We start from the raw sequence: 19,078 nt of genomic DNA on the forward strand, positions 1-19,078 counted from the left end.
AGGTATTTTTGAGGAAAGGCATGGATTTTGTTTCTCACCGTATTTGTAAATGATTAGTAGCTCTGCAAGAGTTTTATTTTGTTTCTTACCTTCCTGGTGTCAGTAACATGTTGGCTGCTGTTTATCTAGGTTAGGTGATGTCCATGACGATGCGAATGGTGTTCCTGGTGAAGGTGAATGGTTTGGTGAAGAACATGAGGAGGAAGTTGACGTGTCATTAGTGATGGTATTATTTCTGAAAATGAATGGAGGAAAATGAATGGAGGGAGTGTTTGGCTAAGGATGAGTTGTTGCAAAAGGTTGTGACAATGGTATTGGGAAAGCGGTGTGAAAAAAAGATTGCGGTGAGGATCTGAAGGAATTTTGGCAAATTAAAGAAGAATGAATTGTCTGTTGATGGTTGTCTTTTGAGGGGCAGCGAGTTGATTTCTCCTCGTGATCTTTGGGAACGTTTGCTGAAAAGTGCCCATGACAGTCACATGAGAATTGGTAAGGCCAAGGAGAGCATTAGGGAAGGTTATTGGTGGCCTGGCATGGACATTCATGTAGAAAGGGTTGTCAGAAATCGTTCAGAGTGTGCTTGTAGTGATAATATATTAAAGTGCAGAACTCAGCCCATGGTTACAAGAGAACCATCAAAGGTGTCTTGGTCTGATATTGCCATTGACAAAAAAAAAAATGCACGTAACCGGTACATGTTGGTTTGTATGGACTTGTACTCACGATGGCCAGAAATTAGGTAGCGTTAACGGTGGTAATTGATTTCCTGGATGAATTGTTTGAGAGAGAGGGTTTCTCTTCCTCTATGCTATCGGACAATGGTGTCCAATTCACTGCCAAAATATTTGAAGATTTCTTTTCCTATAGAGGGATTAAGCATGAGAAGGCAGCTCTTTACCATCCTGAAAGCAATGGTGTTGTTGAGAGGTTTGTGAAGGTTTTGAAAGAGACTCTGCAACAGGGCTGTGTGGCTGTGTTAGACTGGGAGATAGCCATGAGAAAAAGTCAGGGAGCATAGATTTACTCCACATTCCTCTACTGGCGTTTCTCCTTTCCACCTGTTCAAAGGTAGAGTGGAAAACACTGAGAGGTGTCCTCTGTGGGTGTTTTCTAAAAGATTGATGGTTGATGATATTGTTGGTTGTGTTGGAGGATGGAAGGAGAGGGAAAAGCGTGTGGTGGAAAAGAGGAAGGTTTGGTTTGATGACCGTAAAGCTTTGAAAAACTGTTGTTTCTTTAGAAGACTGGGTTAAAATTAAGTCTCTGCGTTTGAGTACAGGTTGTTCGAAGTTTAGCAAACCTTTTAAGGTCATCAAGGTTTTTAAGAATGTCATTAAGACCAATGGCCACAGTGTGGTGAACCTGAACAGGATGTCTAAATGTCTTCCCATGAATGAGTCTGATTCCAATATCTCCACCTCTGAGTCCATTCCTGGAGATGAGGTGTAGACTTCATAGGGCTGACCGACGTCCAGCCAGATTGCAAGACTTTTTCTAGTGTCTTGTAACCTCAGGACTCCACTTCTTTCTAATTATATTTTCACTTGCTCATGTTCTAGGTTTTATTGTATATTGGGAGAAGGTGATGTAGTGTCTTACTGTCTTGCTTCTTAGACGAATGTTACTAAGAATGTTACTCTATGACTATACATGGAGTGTGGAACCCCAGCTTGCTAAGAAACAATGTTGAACTTGTCAGTTGCCAGTTGCCAGTGTCCGGTGTTGGATGGGGTCTTTGTTACTTGCTACTTAATAAAGTCAACTTCAACTCTACTGCTGCCTGCGTTCGGTAGATCTTACACATCTAAAGCCAGCAGGATAATTCGAAAGAGTTAAACAATCGTCGTTGGGATATGCACTATCTGCAGGTCATGAGTTGCAATCCTGGCAAGGCCAACTTAGCCAACCAAAATCCAGAGGTAAGCAAATGGAGGACCATCGAACTGGGTAAAAGTAATCTCCTTTATTTACAACATGGTAAGTAGCTCTTCATAAATATAAGTTGTTAAGAATATACTTCAGTAGGACCTTACATATTGGTGGAAAAACGCAGTATAAAGGTGGTTTTAAGGCATGGACACTTTCAGAACATCAGTAATAGAGTGGTTTTGAGAAGCTTTCTGATCAAACCAGATGATGGTAGCATAAGCAGAACACATGAATATAAAAGACGCCTGCTACAAAACATGTATTCACTTGATCTACCGTCTAACTCCATAACATAATTTAGGACACCCCAATAAAGGTTACCTCCAGCTGATATAATGGCATCTGCCCATCGAACAGTTTCTTCATCATATTCTCTTCGTTTGACGAGCTGCACGTCAATGCCCTCATTACTAATGAAGGGGGGAAAAAGAAAAGAAAAAAAAGGAGTACAGCAATACATTTTATTGGAGCACTTGGACACAAAAATGTATATTTATTTTTACTTTCAACAATCAGTTTTTTAAAATAAATTAATTCCCTGTTACTATTGAATAGTGAGGAATTATTGGGCACAATAGTGTAAGATTCACACTTGAAATCTCAACTATCTCGGTTGACTTTTGAATGAAATACATTTACCCAACACTAGTCCAGAAACTATACCTGGGGTAGAATGCGGAATTCCACATCCACTGGAGTTCGATACAGAAACAGACTTTAAAGCTTGCGACAAAACTGCATGTGACAGCCTTAATCCATAAACACACTGTTGTACAAAAGGAAGCATGTCTAATGTACAAAAATAAGAAATCTGAATACGACCACTGCTCTAGCTTCTTCAGTTTCTCATCATACACATAATTAGAATGGTTGTACACAACTACTGGATTAGCACAGGCCAAACGTATTTAAAAAGATCTGACCGAGTTTGCCCAGAGAATTTTGTTTTAGTACAAGTACGATCATTGAAACAAATTGTTAATATGAACATCATTTTTATTTATAAACTCAAAATAACTATTTCGTCCTAAGCCATAAAAGTTCCAATAAAATCCCAAAAATTCAGAATAATAAATATTGAACACAATAAAACAACTTATTTATATAAAAACACAGAGCATGGGTTACAATGTTTAAAACTTTACATACATACAAAAGGTACTGACTGCAATGACTGTGGGTAAGCAGTAATTAATTCAACAAGCCCATGAGCAACAATTAGATCCCAATCAACTGACCACAGAGCGTCTTATCGAGCATAATCGCTCAAAACATTTTGCTACTCTACAAACGTGCAGGGTGGAAGGGTCAGTTTTCACAAGCCTCAAGGCGACGAATAGCTGGTGATGCCCAGCTGCCTACAAATAGGTGCCAACAAAGAAGGGCTGGGCCTAAATCGGGCATACAAACAAATCATGCGGTAGGGACTTAACAGGAGTACTACAAAATAGACACAAAGTGGACTAAGATCCCTCCCATTTTCTAGTAAACAACCTGAGTGGCAGTGACCCCACTTCAAATTTTCCTTCAAATGGGGTAGTGATCAAGACCCATTATTTCTTTAAACAATGCGTCGATTTGAAATTTTAAAAAATCCCAAGTTAATATAGCCACATCTTTTTGTTCCTATGTCATTGCTAATAGAGCCCAGTATTGTTTCTTCATTGCATCCTTAGATGGCATGGGGGCTGCTATTCCTTGAATATGAATTTACCTTGGAAAAAAATATAGGCAAGAGGCATTTGGAAAAACAGTTTAATTAAACACTGTGGCCGGACGTACAGAATACAGAAACGGGTCTGAGGACTGACTCAAAGTACGATCGTTTTGAGTGCCTTTATATACATTTCTTGGAGCATCATAAAAATTCATAGATCCTGTTTGGGGAGAGGAATGTGGGCCTAGTCATGGAGCTATAAATTACTCCCACCTGGTGATAAATGCAGGTGTGTCTTGACCTTGCAGGGACACAATTAGGGTCAGTGGGTAACTTGCCTTGGTATGGGAAGAGACTGATCACTGCATGTGCTGTGTGTTGTTTCCTGATTGGCTGAGTGTTCCTAACTTCATGTGGCATCTAACTTTATGAGAAAAAAAGCCTCTCCGGCCATGTGCGTTTTATTGGAGCCAATCTCCCTGGACCATTGTGGTGTTGCTGCCCATCTGTGGGACTAATCTGGGATTTTCCTATTTGCACGTTTGTTCTGGTGGTTACGTGCCACTTAACCGGATATCGGTCAATCCTTTGTCTCAGGCTTATGTCGGAGGGCCTGCCTGCCCACGTATTTCTGACTCCGGGTTGATGGCGAGGTCACCTGGGGTGATTTTAACAGTGATTCAATTTTGTTTTAATGCACACGTATCATTGCATACATTGACCTCAATATTAACATTTCCCATTCTAGTTAAATTTTCAACTACATCCGCTACCCCATACATCACATTATTAGGGGCTGGTCGTGTTTTAGTTTTAACTATTATTAACGACTGTTTTTACAGATTGAAACCCCCACTTGCAGGTAGCCACATAAAAACAGTACAAAAATGAGAATAGGGAGGAATGACATGCACAATCCTGTCACACACTGGGGGAGCCTGGAAACCCAGTCCTGCTCTTGGATACCTCCCACCTTACACATATTGGTTTGTAAACGATGCAGTGCTTGGATGGCAAGAGTCAGAGTCCCATTGTCATGCCACTGCCTGGGATAAACGTACAACAGGACGCACCGATCTTGGCACACACCCTTTCCTCTATTGAAGTAATTAAGTCCAACACACATCTATGTTGCATCACCAAAAGGCAGATGGCTCTTAGTTCGTCCTTGATTGTATTAAGGTCGAGCTCAGTACTGTTTGTTTTCATCATTTCCCATCGGATTATTTGCAACCAGTGGGCGTTTGTGTGTCAGAAAACGGTCTGAATTTTTCCTGAATGTACTTGAACTGAGCCCAGCCAAAATAATCAGCATTTTTTTCCTCGTGTCTAGTGCAACAGAGTGGTTTTCTTCAGTAACGGATGTTGGTACAACTCTGACAGATCTTCTCCAGGAATGAGGTTAGGGGTTTGTATGGGACCAGGGAGCACAGGCCCCAACATGCTGGATGTAGGCAAATTCGCTGCACTGCCAGTAGGTATCCATCAGCGTGAAAGTGCCCCATAGCATGTCCGGTGCGTGCAGCATTGTGCTATAGTGCTCATTGGAGCTGAGTGGAATGGTTCTTTTGCCTTGGAAAAACAAGGAATACAGTTTAAATACCTGTAGAATTAGGGGTTGCCCATTTCCTTCCAACCATATGTACCTATATATCTCAGAATTCCATATTTCCTGACATGGGTTAACTAAGCTGGTGTTTAACACTCCCCTAAAGGTCACCCTGGGACCATAGACAGAAGCAGAAGTGGAGGTGTTTGTGCACTGGTGTGGTAGCTTCGCTAACTCTAAGAATCTCTTTTTAGGCAAGTCTCGTGCCAAACAGTATCGTCCTTTATGGTGCCCCGCCTGCACTGCCTATCTAGCGCTGTTTAAATCTTGCTACGATTGGTGACGAGATGCGGTGCTGTGGGATTGGTCTTGTAAAAGGTCATGTTCACCACTACTCAAAGGGATTCTACTATGTTGGGTTGTATTTGGCCCTAATCCCTCATAGGTGCAGGTGGAGAAGGCATTTCGCTTTTTCAAGGGCTATCTCTTGGGACAAGAAAAGCCTGTCTGCACCTAGTGCATGGGGTATCTGAATAGCCGCAACATGACCTGGCTGAGGTTTTGGTGCCCATGGCAGTCATGTGCTGATACCATGTGTTGTGTAAGAGTGCGCTGTGCACTGCATGTGGAATACTAGTGTTGCGTTCAAGTTATTTATAAGTGACTCAAGAGGCCCCTACACAAGCACTGTGCAAATGTCAGTGTGACCTCCATTTGACTAGGCAGATCTTGGGCAATGTGTAGATGTGGCCACACCCACAGTAAACAGAGGGTATCCAATGGTACAAAAATAAATAACTCATTGAACATTCTAGGTCTTGGGGATGAATCCAGGAAAGATGTCTGTAGTCCTCTAGAGATTGGGGGACTCCTTTACTTTGGAAAGGTTTTAAAGAGTTCGGAGGAAAAGTTAGTGATAAAAGTTCGAGGTCTTTGACTTCCACACTGGAGTCTTTTTAGGATTATGGTAGTGGTCGCTGAAGAGATGGTGGGCCGCTGGAAGGGTGGTGCACTTTGGTGGCTTGATTGCAGACCTATTAGATAAGAGCTCTGGTTTGTAGGTTAAGTTAAGAAAACATTTGTATCCTTACGTATCTTCATCAATCTTTCTTGGGTATTCCTATGCCTTTTTTTTTTTTTAGGGATGGGGTTTTACATTCAAACATATTATGGAGGGTAGCCCCAATCGGGTTGTCTAATTATTATTTTTTTTTAAGACAGTGGGTGTTTTCATGGGACGCCTTGAATCTTGCTTATGGCTAATCGGTTCTCCCCCCCCCTCACCATTAGGGAGATATATATATTTGTGGTCTGGGAAGGCTCAGAGTCTGCAAAAGATTTTGTTATGCAATTGAATGATAACACACTTAATCTAAAAATCACAGACCCAATAGATAAGACGTCGGTAATATTTTTACACCTTGAGATCTATATATAAGACAACTCACTGCATACACGCACATATAGAAAAAATAGGAAACTCCATTCTGCATGCGAACAGTTTCCACCCCACCAAACTAAAAATGAGCATCCCCTATGCCGAGCATCTCAGGATGAAGAGAAATTGTAGCGAGAAGCAGGTATTAGAGGAGGCCCAAAGAATTTTATCAATAAGATTCAGAGAAAAGGGTTATAAGGAGCAGATCCTGAGCCAAGCATTACACAAAGTCAGCGGCATTAAAAGAGAGGTCTTTTTAAATTCTAAAGAAGGGAAAGAGGAACTTGAAAAACAGGATAAGGAGGAAATAAGACTAATCAACGGATACAGTGCCTACCACACAAAAGTGAGAGATTGTGTGAGTAGGCACTGGCATCTAATAAGAAGTGATCCAAAGTTGTGTGCAGTAGTAAAATGAAGGCTCCAGGTAACTTTTAAAAGAGCAAAGTCCATGAGGCAAGAGCTGGTGAACAGCAGTCCAGAATAAATCCAATCTGAAAACTGGCTAAAGGCGAATCCTGGCTTTTACAAATGCCAAAAGTGCAAAGCCTGCACAATCGCCAAGAATACCAAACAAGTACTGTCCCCGTTAATGGTGAGCCCGTGGAAAATCAGATGCTTCTTAAATTGTCGAAGTGACCATGTGGTTTACATCTTAAAATGCTCCTGCCCTATGCTATATGTGGGAAGCACTATCCACATGGTCCATGTTCGCATCTAACAACATATGCGTGCAATAAAAAAATAACGATATAACTTATCCGGTGGCACGTCATATTAATGAGACTCACAAAGGCAAATTGGAAGATTTCTCTTATTTTGCAATAGACCAAGTTCCTAAGATGAGAAGGGGTGGAAATAGAAAAAGAAAACGGTGGCAACTTGAGTCAAAATATGTAATGCTTTTTAACACCAGAATTCCGTCTGGTATGACAACAGACTAGGATTTACATGTGCACCTCAGCCATTAAAACTAAACAAATAAAATTAAGTCCCGTAAATACATAATCAAAGTTTAGATAAATAGATTTGCCGTGAAGATAAAAAGAGAAACAATTGTATTACCTGATGTTTATATCTCAGTATGCAGCAACACCGGTGTAATTTAATTCAGCATTTGGACTTTTTAGGTTTGACCTGCATTAGCACTTTTATCTGGACACCAATTGGTCAAAATAAGTTAGAATAAACAGTATATCAAAAGTAATTAACGGTCAAAGTGTTGCAAGGATTGTGCTCATGCACAGAACTATGCGCAGGAAACCAGGACCTCAGTGAATTGTGGTGTACCAAAAAACTCACCTCAGTACCCAGAACCCCTATCCGACCAGCATCAGTGTCCCATTCGTTATCCGTATTATCTCGGAGGTCCCGATGTATAGACAACCCAGAACAAGCGACTTAGAGTATTCTCAGGAATGGTGGGAATCAGAAATACCTGTTCGCTATTATTCATATATCAATCCACAACAAAGTAATCAGAGACACGGTAACGTTTAAAATGTTTATTTTATAAACTACATATCCAAAGATGCAGTACTTTGGCTAACATAAGCAGACGAATGATTAGAATTAAAACCATCAGCATTGTTACAATACCATAGAAAATGAAAGGAGAAATCATAGTATAAAGGATAGTGGAATACAGCCACCTTCCTTTCGCTAGTAAACTAATATTATTATGCTAACAGAAGGTCTCTAGGCTTGAATGGGGAACCCCATACCGTAAAGATCAGCTTTAGGTGGATCACATCACAGGATCAGCTTTGCTCTGCGCCTGGAAATGTTCTTCTCCAGAATGTGTTTCAAACGCATGCAAACTGTAATATTAAAGGCTCTCGACATTCAGGTATGTGCAGCTGTGTGCATATTATGACTAGAGAGTGGGCCGATCCACCTGGACTCAAAAACATACATTGTCTGGCGGCTGAGTGTTTTGCTCACAATTTTCAGACCAAGGTCGCACTGCACGTCTAGGGATGTGAACAGACCATTCTCATGTGAAGAAAAGGCAAGCAAGCAGTTCTCAAATAATAACATGTCTCAGCAGTGTCGTGTGCAAAAGCAGCAAAAGTGGCAAGATGGCTTTCTAAAAGCTAACGCGCTAATGCTAACATAGCAATGTATGCGTCTAAATCGCTGCCTTCACTACACCCCCCTTGATCGGACCACGAACAAATAGGGATACAAAAAGGAACGCAGAGTTCAAGTTCGACAGAGCAGAACCAAGTGCATGTATTGGAAATCCAAATAAAGAGCAGTGAAAGTTCGAAAAAAACGTTTAAAGAAAAAACAAAATGGGAGGGAAAAAATAAAATCTGGGAAGTCAATACCTCATGCAAAAACTCAACGAGCCCAGATGTAGGAACACACACAAAAAAAAAAGTGTGTTTTGTGCAAGGGAGTCTGGACGATAATGAAGTTAATCCATAAATGTGTAAGCACAGTACGTAGCAACAGCTTCCAAAAGGAAGTCATTGGAACGAGTTGCAAAAGTGTCCACCATCCAGTTTAACAAACATACATGTTCTTCGACCACTGGAGCCTCTAGCACGTTCAGAGGACAACTGGCGTGTTCTTCTAAATAACTTTGTGCCAAGAAGTCATACGCTGCCGTTCCGATGTCCCAGTTCCCAAGGACTCCATGTGCCGCTCCACAGGCCATAATCCTAACACCAGAACAGCCCAACTCATGAGCCACTAATGGACTCATTAGTCGATCATAATCCGGAGCAGAAGACACAGATTCCGACAAGCACAAATCCAGAGCCCATTCGAAAGGACAATCTAGGCAATGAAAAACAGGTTGTACGCATGTAAAGTAGGATAACCGGAAGGATAATCCATAGGCTATGCTCAGGGTTGCCAGTGGTAAAGTTCCATAGTATTCATGCATCCAGTTACGAAGATGGAGCAGCCGGGACAGGCTGTTGCGTGATACACAGTGTACAGCCATTGCGCAGTACGCAGACCAACAGCAGCACGCCAACCACGAGGGCGAGAATCAATGGGAGCCCTCCAAAGACGCTGGAAAAAATAGAATGAAAAAAGGCCGGTATCACACCAAAAATAGTTTGGAAGGAGGTCACGAGGCCGGAGCCCACAATTTTGAAAAAAATGCACCAAGCTAGTTGTTGACGAGGCGTTAAATATAGTTTGAATCAGGGCACCAAAATGAAGTGGGAGATCAGTATTTGAAAGTGCCTGCACCTCGGTACGGGTGTTAGCTACGTGAAGGACAAATGTTTCACGGGACGAAGTCAGAGCGACCTCTTTTTGAGACAATAGAGCCCTTATTCTGCTCATCTTGTTGAACTCTTCTTTCAAGGTTGAAATGGAAGGCCAGATGGATACATCCAGCCGCCCATGCGGGGGTGGGAAAAGGACATTTTTACAGCAGACTACTCTCTGTGATACAGTCACAATGTAGGGAATTCCTACTAGCATTCTGCAGCAAGCCTCGTTAATCAAAAGCAAACAACTACCGTTAGCTAGCAACATAAAAGAAGGTGTAATAGCTGGCACTGGACTCCCTTTCAGGACACATGCTAAATTAGGCGCTTGCACATTGCACGCGCCATGCAATTGGATGTGACTACAGAATGATCAGGTGTGGAAGAACATTCCTCACCTTTCAAATAAACTTCTTTACCTTCTCATGCACCTGTATGTAAATGGGAGTGACCATACTTCATGCAGGAAAGCAGTACCCAATGGTTCATATCTGCCTAGGGCATAATGTTTAATGCACAAACTGAATTTAAACAATGGAAATGGCAATGTGATCAACCCGTGGATAAGCCACACAGCTGAGTTCAATTCGGCCACTGAAAAAGGCAAAGGTTCTAACTTTTCAATATGCAGTAATGAGTATGTTGCATCCTTCATAGACATGAATTGTTGTTTCGCAGTTAGATTGAAAGGAAAGAATAATGATGAAGTATTCATATAGTCCCAGGGGACTTTCCCAGCTTTTAACGTTTGCAATGTTCATGCAACCTGCATTATAGAACGCAATTGATTCTGACCATCATATAAAACAGACACATCATCCTGCACGATATCAACAACAGATGAAACAATATTATCTAATGTGTAAATTCTGGAAGAAAGGGTGTTAATGCTATTATCTATAACAGCCAGCACTTTTTCCATGTTGGCCTGATCAATAGCTCTCAATCTGGAAGCAGCTTCAATTTGTGATATCTTCCAAACCTCATTATAAATAGCATACACTCATCTCTTGGACCTGCCACCCACAGGACCCTTAACAAAATCATTCAAATCTATTTTGTCATGTAATTTGGATAAATGAACTTTAACAAATGCAAAGGTGGAATGTTGCAGCCAAGACTGGCATAACTTCCCAACGAAGTAGGTAGTAACAGAATGAGAAGATTCAAAGCGGGGGTCTACACGATCCTGCGTATACCCAGGCTTCAGACCCAAAAAACGATGTTGACAGGAATCTGAACTCGTCTGCCAAGTCAACCATCCTTCAGAGTGGAACTTAGAAATATTGAAGGATGACTTAGTAATGTACGACTGCAACGCATCAAGGGACAGATCTGTATGATTATCCCAATTTGGATAAGCACCCAGATCTGGAATAGACGGGGAATTCAGTTTTTTAGAAGTAGCCAATCCAAAATAGTCGAATTCAAAAATAACATGTGGTTCGGGATGAGGCAGGCACGATGCAAAGCTTCTGTTCCTTGTACCTGCCATGGTTTAGAACCCCAGACAGACTTAAGATCAATAGTATCTTTCCACAGATCATAACCCCTGACCGCAAAATCATCCATAAAGGATTTGGAATATAATAATTTAGTGTGTGTCAGCCTAACCTTCGAGGCAGACTCCGCTGCCATTTTAAAATAAAAGGCGGCAGGTTTGGAAACACTGAAATCAGCAAAATAGGCAAATTTGTTCACCAATGTGCTTGAGCTGCCTAATATTGGCGTTGGACAATGTTCCCATTGTGTATAATTTACAAAATTACGAAACTTATTGGCTTTATGTAGGAAATGATTGCCATAATGCTGATAGCAAAACAACTCTCCGTAATTAGCAGTGTCTAAATACAAATCTTCAGCAAAAGCGGCATAATATTTCAAATCAGAAAACAGTGCTTCTATGGCCTGAACGTCCCAATCATCAGAGCGGATGTTTTGTTTGACCACATCTCCCATAGAAACACAAAATACATTTGGTACATTGATAACCTCAGTCGGACCATGAATCTGAAATTTAACAGCATCCCACGCAATCCCATCTAACACAAGCCAGGCAGTAATATTCACAGAAGTCTGGTCTCTTTTCATGATGTGTGATGAGGAGTGAGGGGCCAAAGTTCCATCAATTAGTTTAATTGTAGATCTTTCTTTTAGGTAGTGTCCGTTCACAAGACGAAAAAATACCACCACAAATCTGATGGACATAAATAAAAAAAATACATATGAGCATCATGTAAGTCCAAGGGGGAATCAAAAAATGTCTTTTAAACCAAACAGGAAAAATAGAAACTTTTGATGGGGCTCTAGAAGTCATAGAGTTAGTATCAAAGGAGAAACAGGACTGTGTAACTGCCAGCGTTCGAAAAATCCAAAAAATGGTACTAGTCCTGCAGGACTAGTACCTTGAAAAATCTCCTCGACCCAACTGCAAGCTACTTGACCTCCGTCTCTGAAAGCGGAGCAAATGTGACAAGATAACAAGATTTAAAAGCATCTTTATTGCTCATTAACTTTGTGAGCCTAAAAAATGCCTTTAAATCTCGTTATCTTGTCACATTTGCTCCGTTTTCAGAGACGGAGGACAAAAGTTAGTTTGTTTTCCTACTCGCCAGAAAGGGCGAGTAGGATGTAAAAACAGCTCGCCCTCCTTAAATTTAGCTCGCATATGCAAGCTGATCTTTCGAGCCCTGACTGCGGTTGATTGTAAAACAGGTAATGTTACATCTGTAGGATAAGCATACTTATTATCTTCAGGTAGACCACCAGCCGGTGGTAGCAACAAAGGATCAGTAACTGTATGCATCTCGATGGCAACATCAGGCATGGTGTTAGGAGCCGGAGCCAAAACAGAATTTCTTAGCATCGCAGGGCAAGAGACCGCTGGAGTCATACTAAGAAGAATCGGCCACGCGCTGTAGTTTGACAATGTCAATGGAGAAGTACCTGTTATCCTTGCGACCAGGAAATGGAGGTAAAATGACTGTTCTTGTACCCTGCACGCCAAGCACTGTAACCGGGTCACGATAAGAGGGGCTGAACTTCTTGTTCTCCACCTTCTCACGGACCAGGTCACCAACTCGAGGTAGCCAGCCAACTACCGGAATCTGAAGTGCAGCATCAGATGTGGAGGGCATGTGTTCCTTCGCAAGACTATCTCTAGCCTCTTGTAGAGTCTGTAACACAGCACAGTGATCATCTACGTCAAAGGGTGCAGCAGACGCCGCCATGTCTAGACCATCAAGGTCCGGGAAAAACATTTTTATGCCAAAGAGCATCATGTATGGGGTCCGCCCACCCAGAGACCTAGGGAGATTATTAAGTGCACGTTGGATGTTATGCAAATGGGCTAGCCAGTTCCGACCAGTGTCTAAAACCCTAGCTGTAAAGGATTGCTTTAAGTCACGGTTCATCCCCTCCACTACACTATTACCCTCAGGTCGGTATGGAGACGAAAATTTGACTTGGACCCCCAAATTTTTCATGGCTTCTTTGTACTCCTTAGAGGCGAACGCAGGGCCCTGATCAGAATGAAAGGTACCACACGCAAAACTTCCCACAAAGACACGCAAATCCCTGATGACAGTACGGGCATCAGCACTCCTTTGTGGCCATACCCACAGAAAACGTGTGCACGAATCCACTGCAACTAAGATATACTTGTACGCAGTATCAGAGGAGAATGGACCGCAGTGATCCAAATAAACACACCCAAGTGGTTTATTGGATCTATACAAATGAGTTTGTGGTGGACGCGCAGCAGTTGAAGGTTTAATCTGCTGGCAAAATGTCACAATCAAGAACATACGTGCAAGCTTGTTTATATAACCCGCACCACCAGTAACGTTGTTGTAACAGAGAAACAGTTGCTGCAACGCCGGCATGGGCAGACGCCATACCCTCGTGAGCCGCTGATATCAGAGATGGTCTGCAGTCCGCGTTGGGAATCAATCTGCCACCAACGTCGTTAATTCTCACTATTGGAACTTTATCAGGACTTAAGTGATAATGGTAACGAGAAGGGAAACCTCTCGGGTAATTACTTCCCTTCTCTGTAGCAGCAATAGCTGCCAAGATGTTATCATCAATCTTACTTTTGGATCTTGTAACTGCTGCTACTAAATATGTCGCCACTGCTGTTTTCGCTGTTTCGTCAGCTAAGCCGTTAACGACAGCGTGGACACCAACTCGCTGGTGCACAAGAGTGTGAATTACATTCACGAGAGGCAGATGTTCTATAAGTTCTGCCACCCGAACCCAAAGCATTTTATGGTTAATTGTGCTACCTTTGGAATCACGATATTCATTTTGAGACCAAAAGAATAGAATGTCGTTGAAGGACTGAACAGTAGTGACTCGAGGATCAGAAAACTCCAGTGCAAGCACCAGAGCACGTAGCTCCGCCAACTGTGCGGTACAATCACCCAATGACTGCGTATGCACGACATCAGATTGGAATTCAACATTTATGAAAGTACCTGCCACAATTGCGCAAGCTGCTGAATAGGCATGTTTCAATCCCGTCGCCGGTTGCACCGAACCGTCAGTATAAATGACACAATGGTAGTCTTCGAGCAGGCGCAAAGACAGAGGAGCTGGATGAACGAATTCATATTGCAAGCACTCCTGCGTCTGCAATGAGGCATCAAAGATTTAAGTGACATCTGGCGATGTCAGAGAAGTGGCCCATTGTATCCAACGTGGATGCAAAGCTTTTGAATTGGGTACACTGGCTTTCGTAACTGCCTCTAGGGCAGGATACGGTGTGACTACCAACATGCGTTTTCCTTGCGACAGCGCTCGTTCTTCAAGAATCGCCATCTGCACCGCAGTCAAAACATTTTCGACAGATGAAAAGCGCAGTTCAGCCGAAGTGTACAGGTGTGATTTGTATGCAATGGGGACGTGTCGCCCTCATTGAACGTTAAGTACGTGAAACCCACCGCGCCTGGCATAATTCTTATTACCAGGTTTGTGTGGTTTCACGTGTCAGTAAGTATTTTGAAGCAAGAAGATCAGCCTGCAATGACTGCAAAATAGCTGAATGTTCTGGCAGCCAGCTTTATATGGAAAAAGTTGGTTGTACCAAGGCATATAGCGGCTTGATACGCTGGGCATAATCGCGAATGTACGTACGACCGAAATTCAGGAGGCCCAGTAACGATTGTAATTTTTTCAGTGTTGTCGGAGCACGCAAGCATGTGCACTTTTCCAGAAAGTGAGGAGCCAAACCTCGACCCTCATTGTTGAGCTCGTAGCCCAAAAACAACACTGTATATTCCGCAATGTGAGACTTCGCAAAGTTGAATTTGTAACCGAAGTCTGCGAACTAAACAATAATGCGATCAACGCGACACAGATGCGGCCACAACTCGTCGTCCGTGAGATAGATATCATCAACATACGAGTACGCATCTGGGTCAATGCTCTCTAACAGAGAGACTACACGTGCGGCAAAGACGCCAGGGCTGTTTTTATAGCCCATGGCCAGTCTTTTAAATTGTTTTTGCTTGCCGTCAGATGTAAACGCTGTACACTGACTACTAATAGAGGAGAGGTTATGGCTGTAAAAGCCATTGGATGTCAAGTGTGGTTTTAAACCTTTTACGCACAAGACTATCAACCAGGGCAGAACTGTGGGTATTCTGTACCGCACATGTCCGGCAATGAGAGTTTAGGTGCCGGTAATCCAAAACTAGGCGGTACAACCCATCAGGCTTCGTTACAGTGAATAAAGGATTATTCATTGGTGACACACATGTTTCAATAACACCCTGATATTCCAATTGCTCAAGGATTTCCGCGACGTGAGATCTAGCTTCGCGGCGCATGGGATATTGGGGTTGTGGTTGAGGCATAGACCGTAAGGGAATCTCATGGCTGGGGGACAATTTATCCCAGCCAATTAGAGTATGATACAAAGCCGGTGCAAGCACCTGAGCCCACTCTTCTGCAAACCTTTCAGCATGCTCCTTCGGCACAGTATGCGCAAAGGATGGGAGGATTACCTCCTCCCCTCTAGGAGCATCTAAAATGAAAGTCGGGGGCCAGTCCGCCTCCGCCAAGAGAATGTCATAGGAAGAGGTCAGATTATCCCAAAAAATCCCTTGTATTGTGCGTTGTATGTCACCTTCGATTAAGAGGACTATGTCATATAGTCTGTCAGGGGGAGCCACTCTAGTGTCCGCAGTTTCTACAGTAATGAACGTGTCAGTTGCTGTCGCCTCCAGAAATGGGCGTAGTGCTTGCTGCACTACTGTAACCTCCGCTGCGCTGTCGAACAGCGTTATCGACCATGTCAGGTTCCGAAGCTGCGTCCGCACTATCTGTGGCATACCTCACTGTTAGCGCAGCAACCTTCTTCTGAAACGGGGGACATTGACGTGCAAACTGCTTTCCTTTACCGTCAGCCTGACGGGGTTACTCACATCCTTGTTGGGCAACCCGACCTTTGCCACATTCTCCTCCACCGAACTGCGAGGCCGATGTTTCCTGTGAAGAACGAGGAGAACGTTCAGTAACCTGAAATCTATCAGGTGACTTAATACTAGTGCGATCGCGCAAATCGTATGTGCGCTCACTAGTCGGCTGTGTGGGTGACGCAGGACAAGACCCCCGTTTCTGTTGCTGCTTTCACCGTTTCTTTTGTCGCCAATTTTGCTTTGGAAAATTTGGACGATCGTCTTTAACAGACGAGCTCACCTTAGTTTGTAGTATCAGGTCAGGAATGACTGTAGTTGGTTTAACTCCTAAACTACTGCGGCCAGTTGTTCTATACGCCTCCGCAATAATTTTAGGCAACTCTTTCGGCTTATCGAGTTCATCAAAGCGGGCTAAGCCATTAGCCACTTGGAATTGTACCGCATCTCCCTTGAGGTTACCAAGGACGAGAGAGGCAACTACGTCGAATACTCAGACAAGTCGCATTCCCAATTTAACAGCCGCCTCCGGACCGTGGTTATCTTGAACACGTTTAATGACGGAGGGAAGCACAGCCATAGACAGAGTGCCAAAGCACTTTGAGTAGACCGCCGCAAAAACCTTACCCCAGTTGTCACAATCGGACACTTCTGGGACCAAGTCTTTCGGCAAATGAATGGTGAGTATTCTGTGTTTCTCCACTGTCGTAGAGTGTGGAAACACTGCTTCCAGTTGGTCAAATTTCTCGGCAAGCCAATAAGGCAAATCGTCCTTATTCTGGGGGCGTTTGCCCATCAACGAATTAACTATTACTGGGCTAAAACAACCGCAGGATGACCAGCTGGTAGACCCGCAACAGCAGGTGCCCCCACCTGCACATTGCACGAAACGTATTGCACCAAAGCCCTATAAACTGTAATCAGGGCAGTATGGAGTGTACACAATTCATCCACCGCAATAGTCAAATAGCGGGGGTGAGGCATAAATCCGGCCAGCACCGGCCACGTGGCCCCTGGAATTGACAAAGGGGCGAGTCTAGCAACCGCATGGGGAAGGGCGACATTAAACCAAAATGCTATGCTGCCAGGCTGAAAGGGGAATCTCCAGCGTCCTGTATGGCGTATAATTTGCTGGGACCCGTGTGTGAGTATACGAGTGAAACGTCTTATCATTCGCATTCACATCCGGGAGCGTTACCAAAGAGTAAAACAACTCGTAAGGGTGGGACTCACCACAAAAATTACGCCCATCCCATCGTCCGGTACCCCATACTGCGTCAAATGACGCCGCAAAGGAGTACGACTATGTGCTGCAATTTCGACCGCCATAAGGACACAGAGAAGAACAACAACGGATTTTAAAGTAACACAAGGGTTCAGAAATATAAAAACACCTTTTTAATTAACAAGCTTGTATGAACCTATTAGGTTACTAACAGGTAGGTGAAATCCGTCACTCCCGCTATCCAGAAACAAGAGTTAGGGTGTTTGGACTAATATAAGCACTACAAAGGTGTTTCAAATCAAAAGACAAAACGTTAGGTGCGCCATGTTGCAGGGATTCTGCTCAGGCACAGAACTATGCGCAGGAAACCAGGACCTCAGTGAATTGTGGTGTACCAAAAAAACTCACCTCAGTACCCAGAACCCCTATCCGACCAGCATCAGTGTCCCATTCGTTATCCGTATTATCTCGGAGGTCCCAATGTATAGACAACCCTGAACAAGCGACTTAGAGTATTCTCAGTAATCAGAGACACGGTAAAGTTTAAAAGGTTTATTTTATAAACTACGTGTCCTAAGATGCAGTACTTTGGCTAACATAAGCAGACAAATGATTAGAATTAAAACCATCAGCATTGTTACAATGCCATAGAAAATGAAAGGAGAAATCATAGTATAAATGATAGTGGAATACAGCCACCTTCCTTTCGCTAGTAAACTAATATTATTATGCTAATAGAAGGTCTCTAGGCTTGAATGGGGAACCCCATACCGTAAAGATCAGCTTTAGGTGGATCACATCACAGGATCAACTTTGCTCTGCGCCTGGAAATGTTCTTCTCCAGAATGTGTTTCAAACGCATGCAAACTGTAATATTAAAGGCTCTTACATTCAGGTATTTGCAGCTGTGTGCATATTATGACTAGAGGGTGGGCCGATCAACCTGGACTCAAAAACATACATTGTCTGGCGGCTGAGTGTTTTGCACACAATCTTCAGACCAAGGTCGCAGTGCACGTCTAGGGATGTGAACAACAGACAGTTCTCATGTGAAGAAAAGGCAAGCAAGCAGTTCTCAAATAATAACATGTCCCAGCAGTGTCGTGTGCAAAAGCAGCAAAAGTGGCAAGATGGCTTTCTAAAAGCGAACGCGCTTATGCTAACATAGCAATGTATGCGTCTAAATCGCTACCTTCACTACAAAAGCATTTGCACTTTAATATTTGCACTGTATATTTTTTATCAAATGTACTGTATTGCTTATATTTGCACAATGCATTTTGCACATTGCATATTTGCACTTTGTACTTTGCACAGTGCACTAGCACTTTAAAGTGGACCGTCCATTTGAGCATTTAACTATTTACTCATAAGGCTATTGATTGGATTTATTATGGTTATAAACTGACCTGGTGGAATCAAGGGAATTGTGAATATCAAGTGCATGGCATACTATGATCTTATCCTAATTGAATATGTTGCTGAAGTACGAATGAAATCTCTTTAAAAGAATGGATTCATTTTTAGAGGTTTTTAATAGTGTAAATATTTTTAAATACCTATGTATTTAAATATGGTGTTTTATAAAAAGAAGTAGATGATAAATGATTATTTATGGAGAGTTTTGA

General features: G+C 42.8%; 1 protein-coding gene across 3 annotated transcripts in view; it reads right to left on the minus strand.

Annotated features, from left to right (window-relative positions):
* Positions 1-19,078, minus strand: part of NADK2 (NAD kinase 2, mitochondrial) — a 690,519-nt gene that overhangs the window by 448,223 nt on the left and 223,218 nt on the right. For all 3 annotated transcript variants that reach the window (XM_085631046.1, XM_085631045.1, XM_085631044.1), the window contains exon 3: positions 2,251-2,339. In XM_085631046.1, the coding sequence (XP_085487172.1) occupies positions 2,251-2,339 (89 nt within the window). The remainder of the gene's footprint in view (positions 1-2,250; positions 2,340-19,078) is intronic.

Source organism: Triturus cristatus, chromosome 2_1 (assembly GCF_964204655.1).
Source record: "Triturus cristatus chromosome 2_1, aTriCri1.1, whole genome shotgun sequence".
In the NCBI taxonomy this organism is placed as follows: domain Eukaryota; kingdom Metazoa; phylum Chordata; class Amphibia; order Caudata; family Salamandridae; genus Triturus; species Triturus cristatus.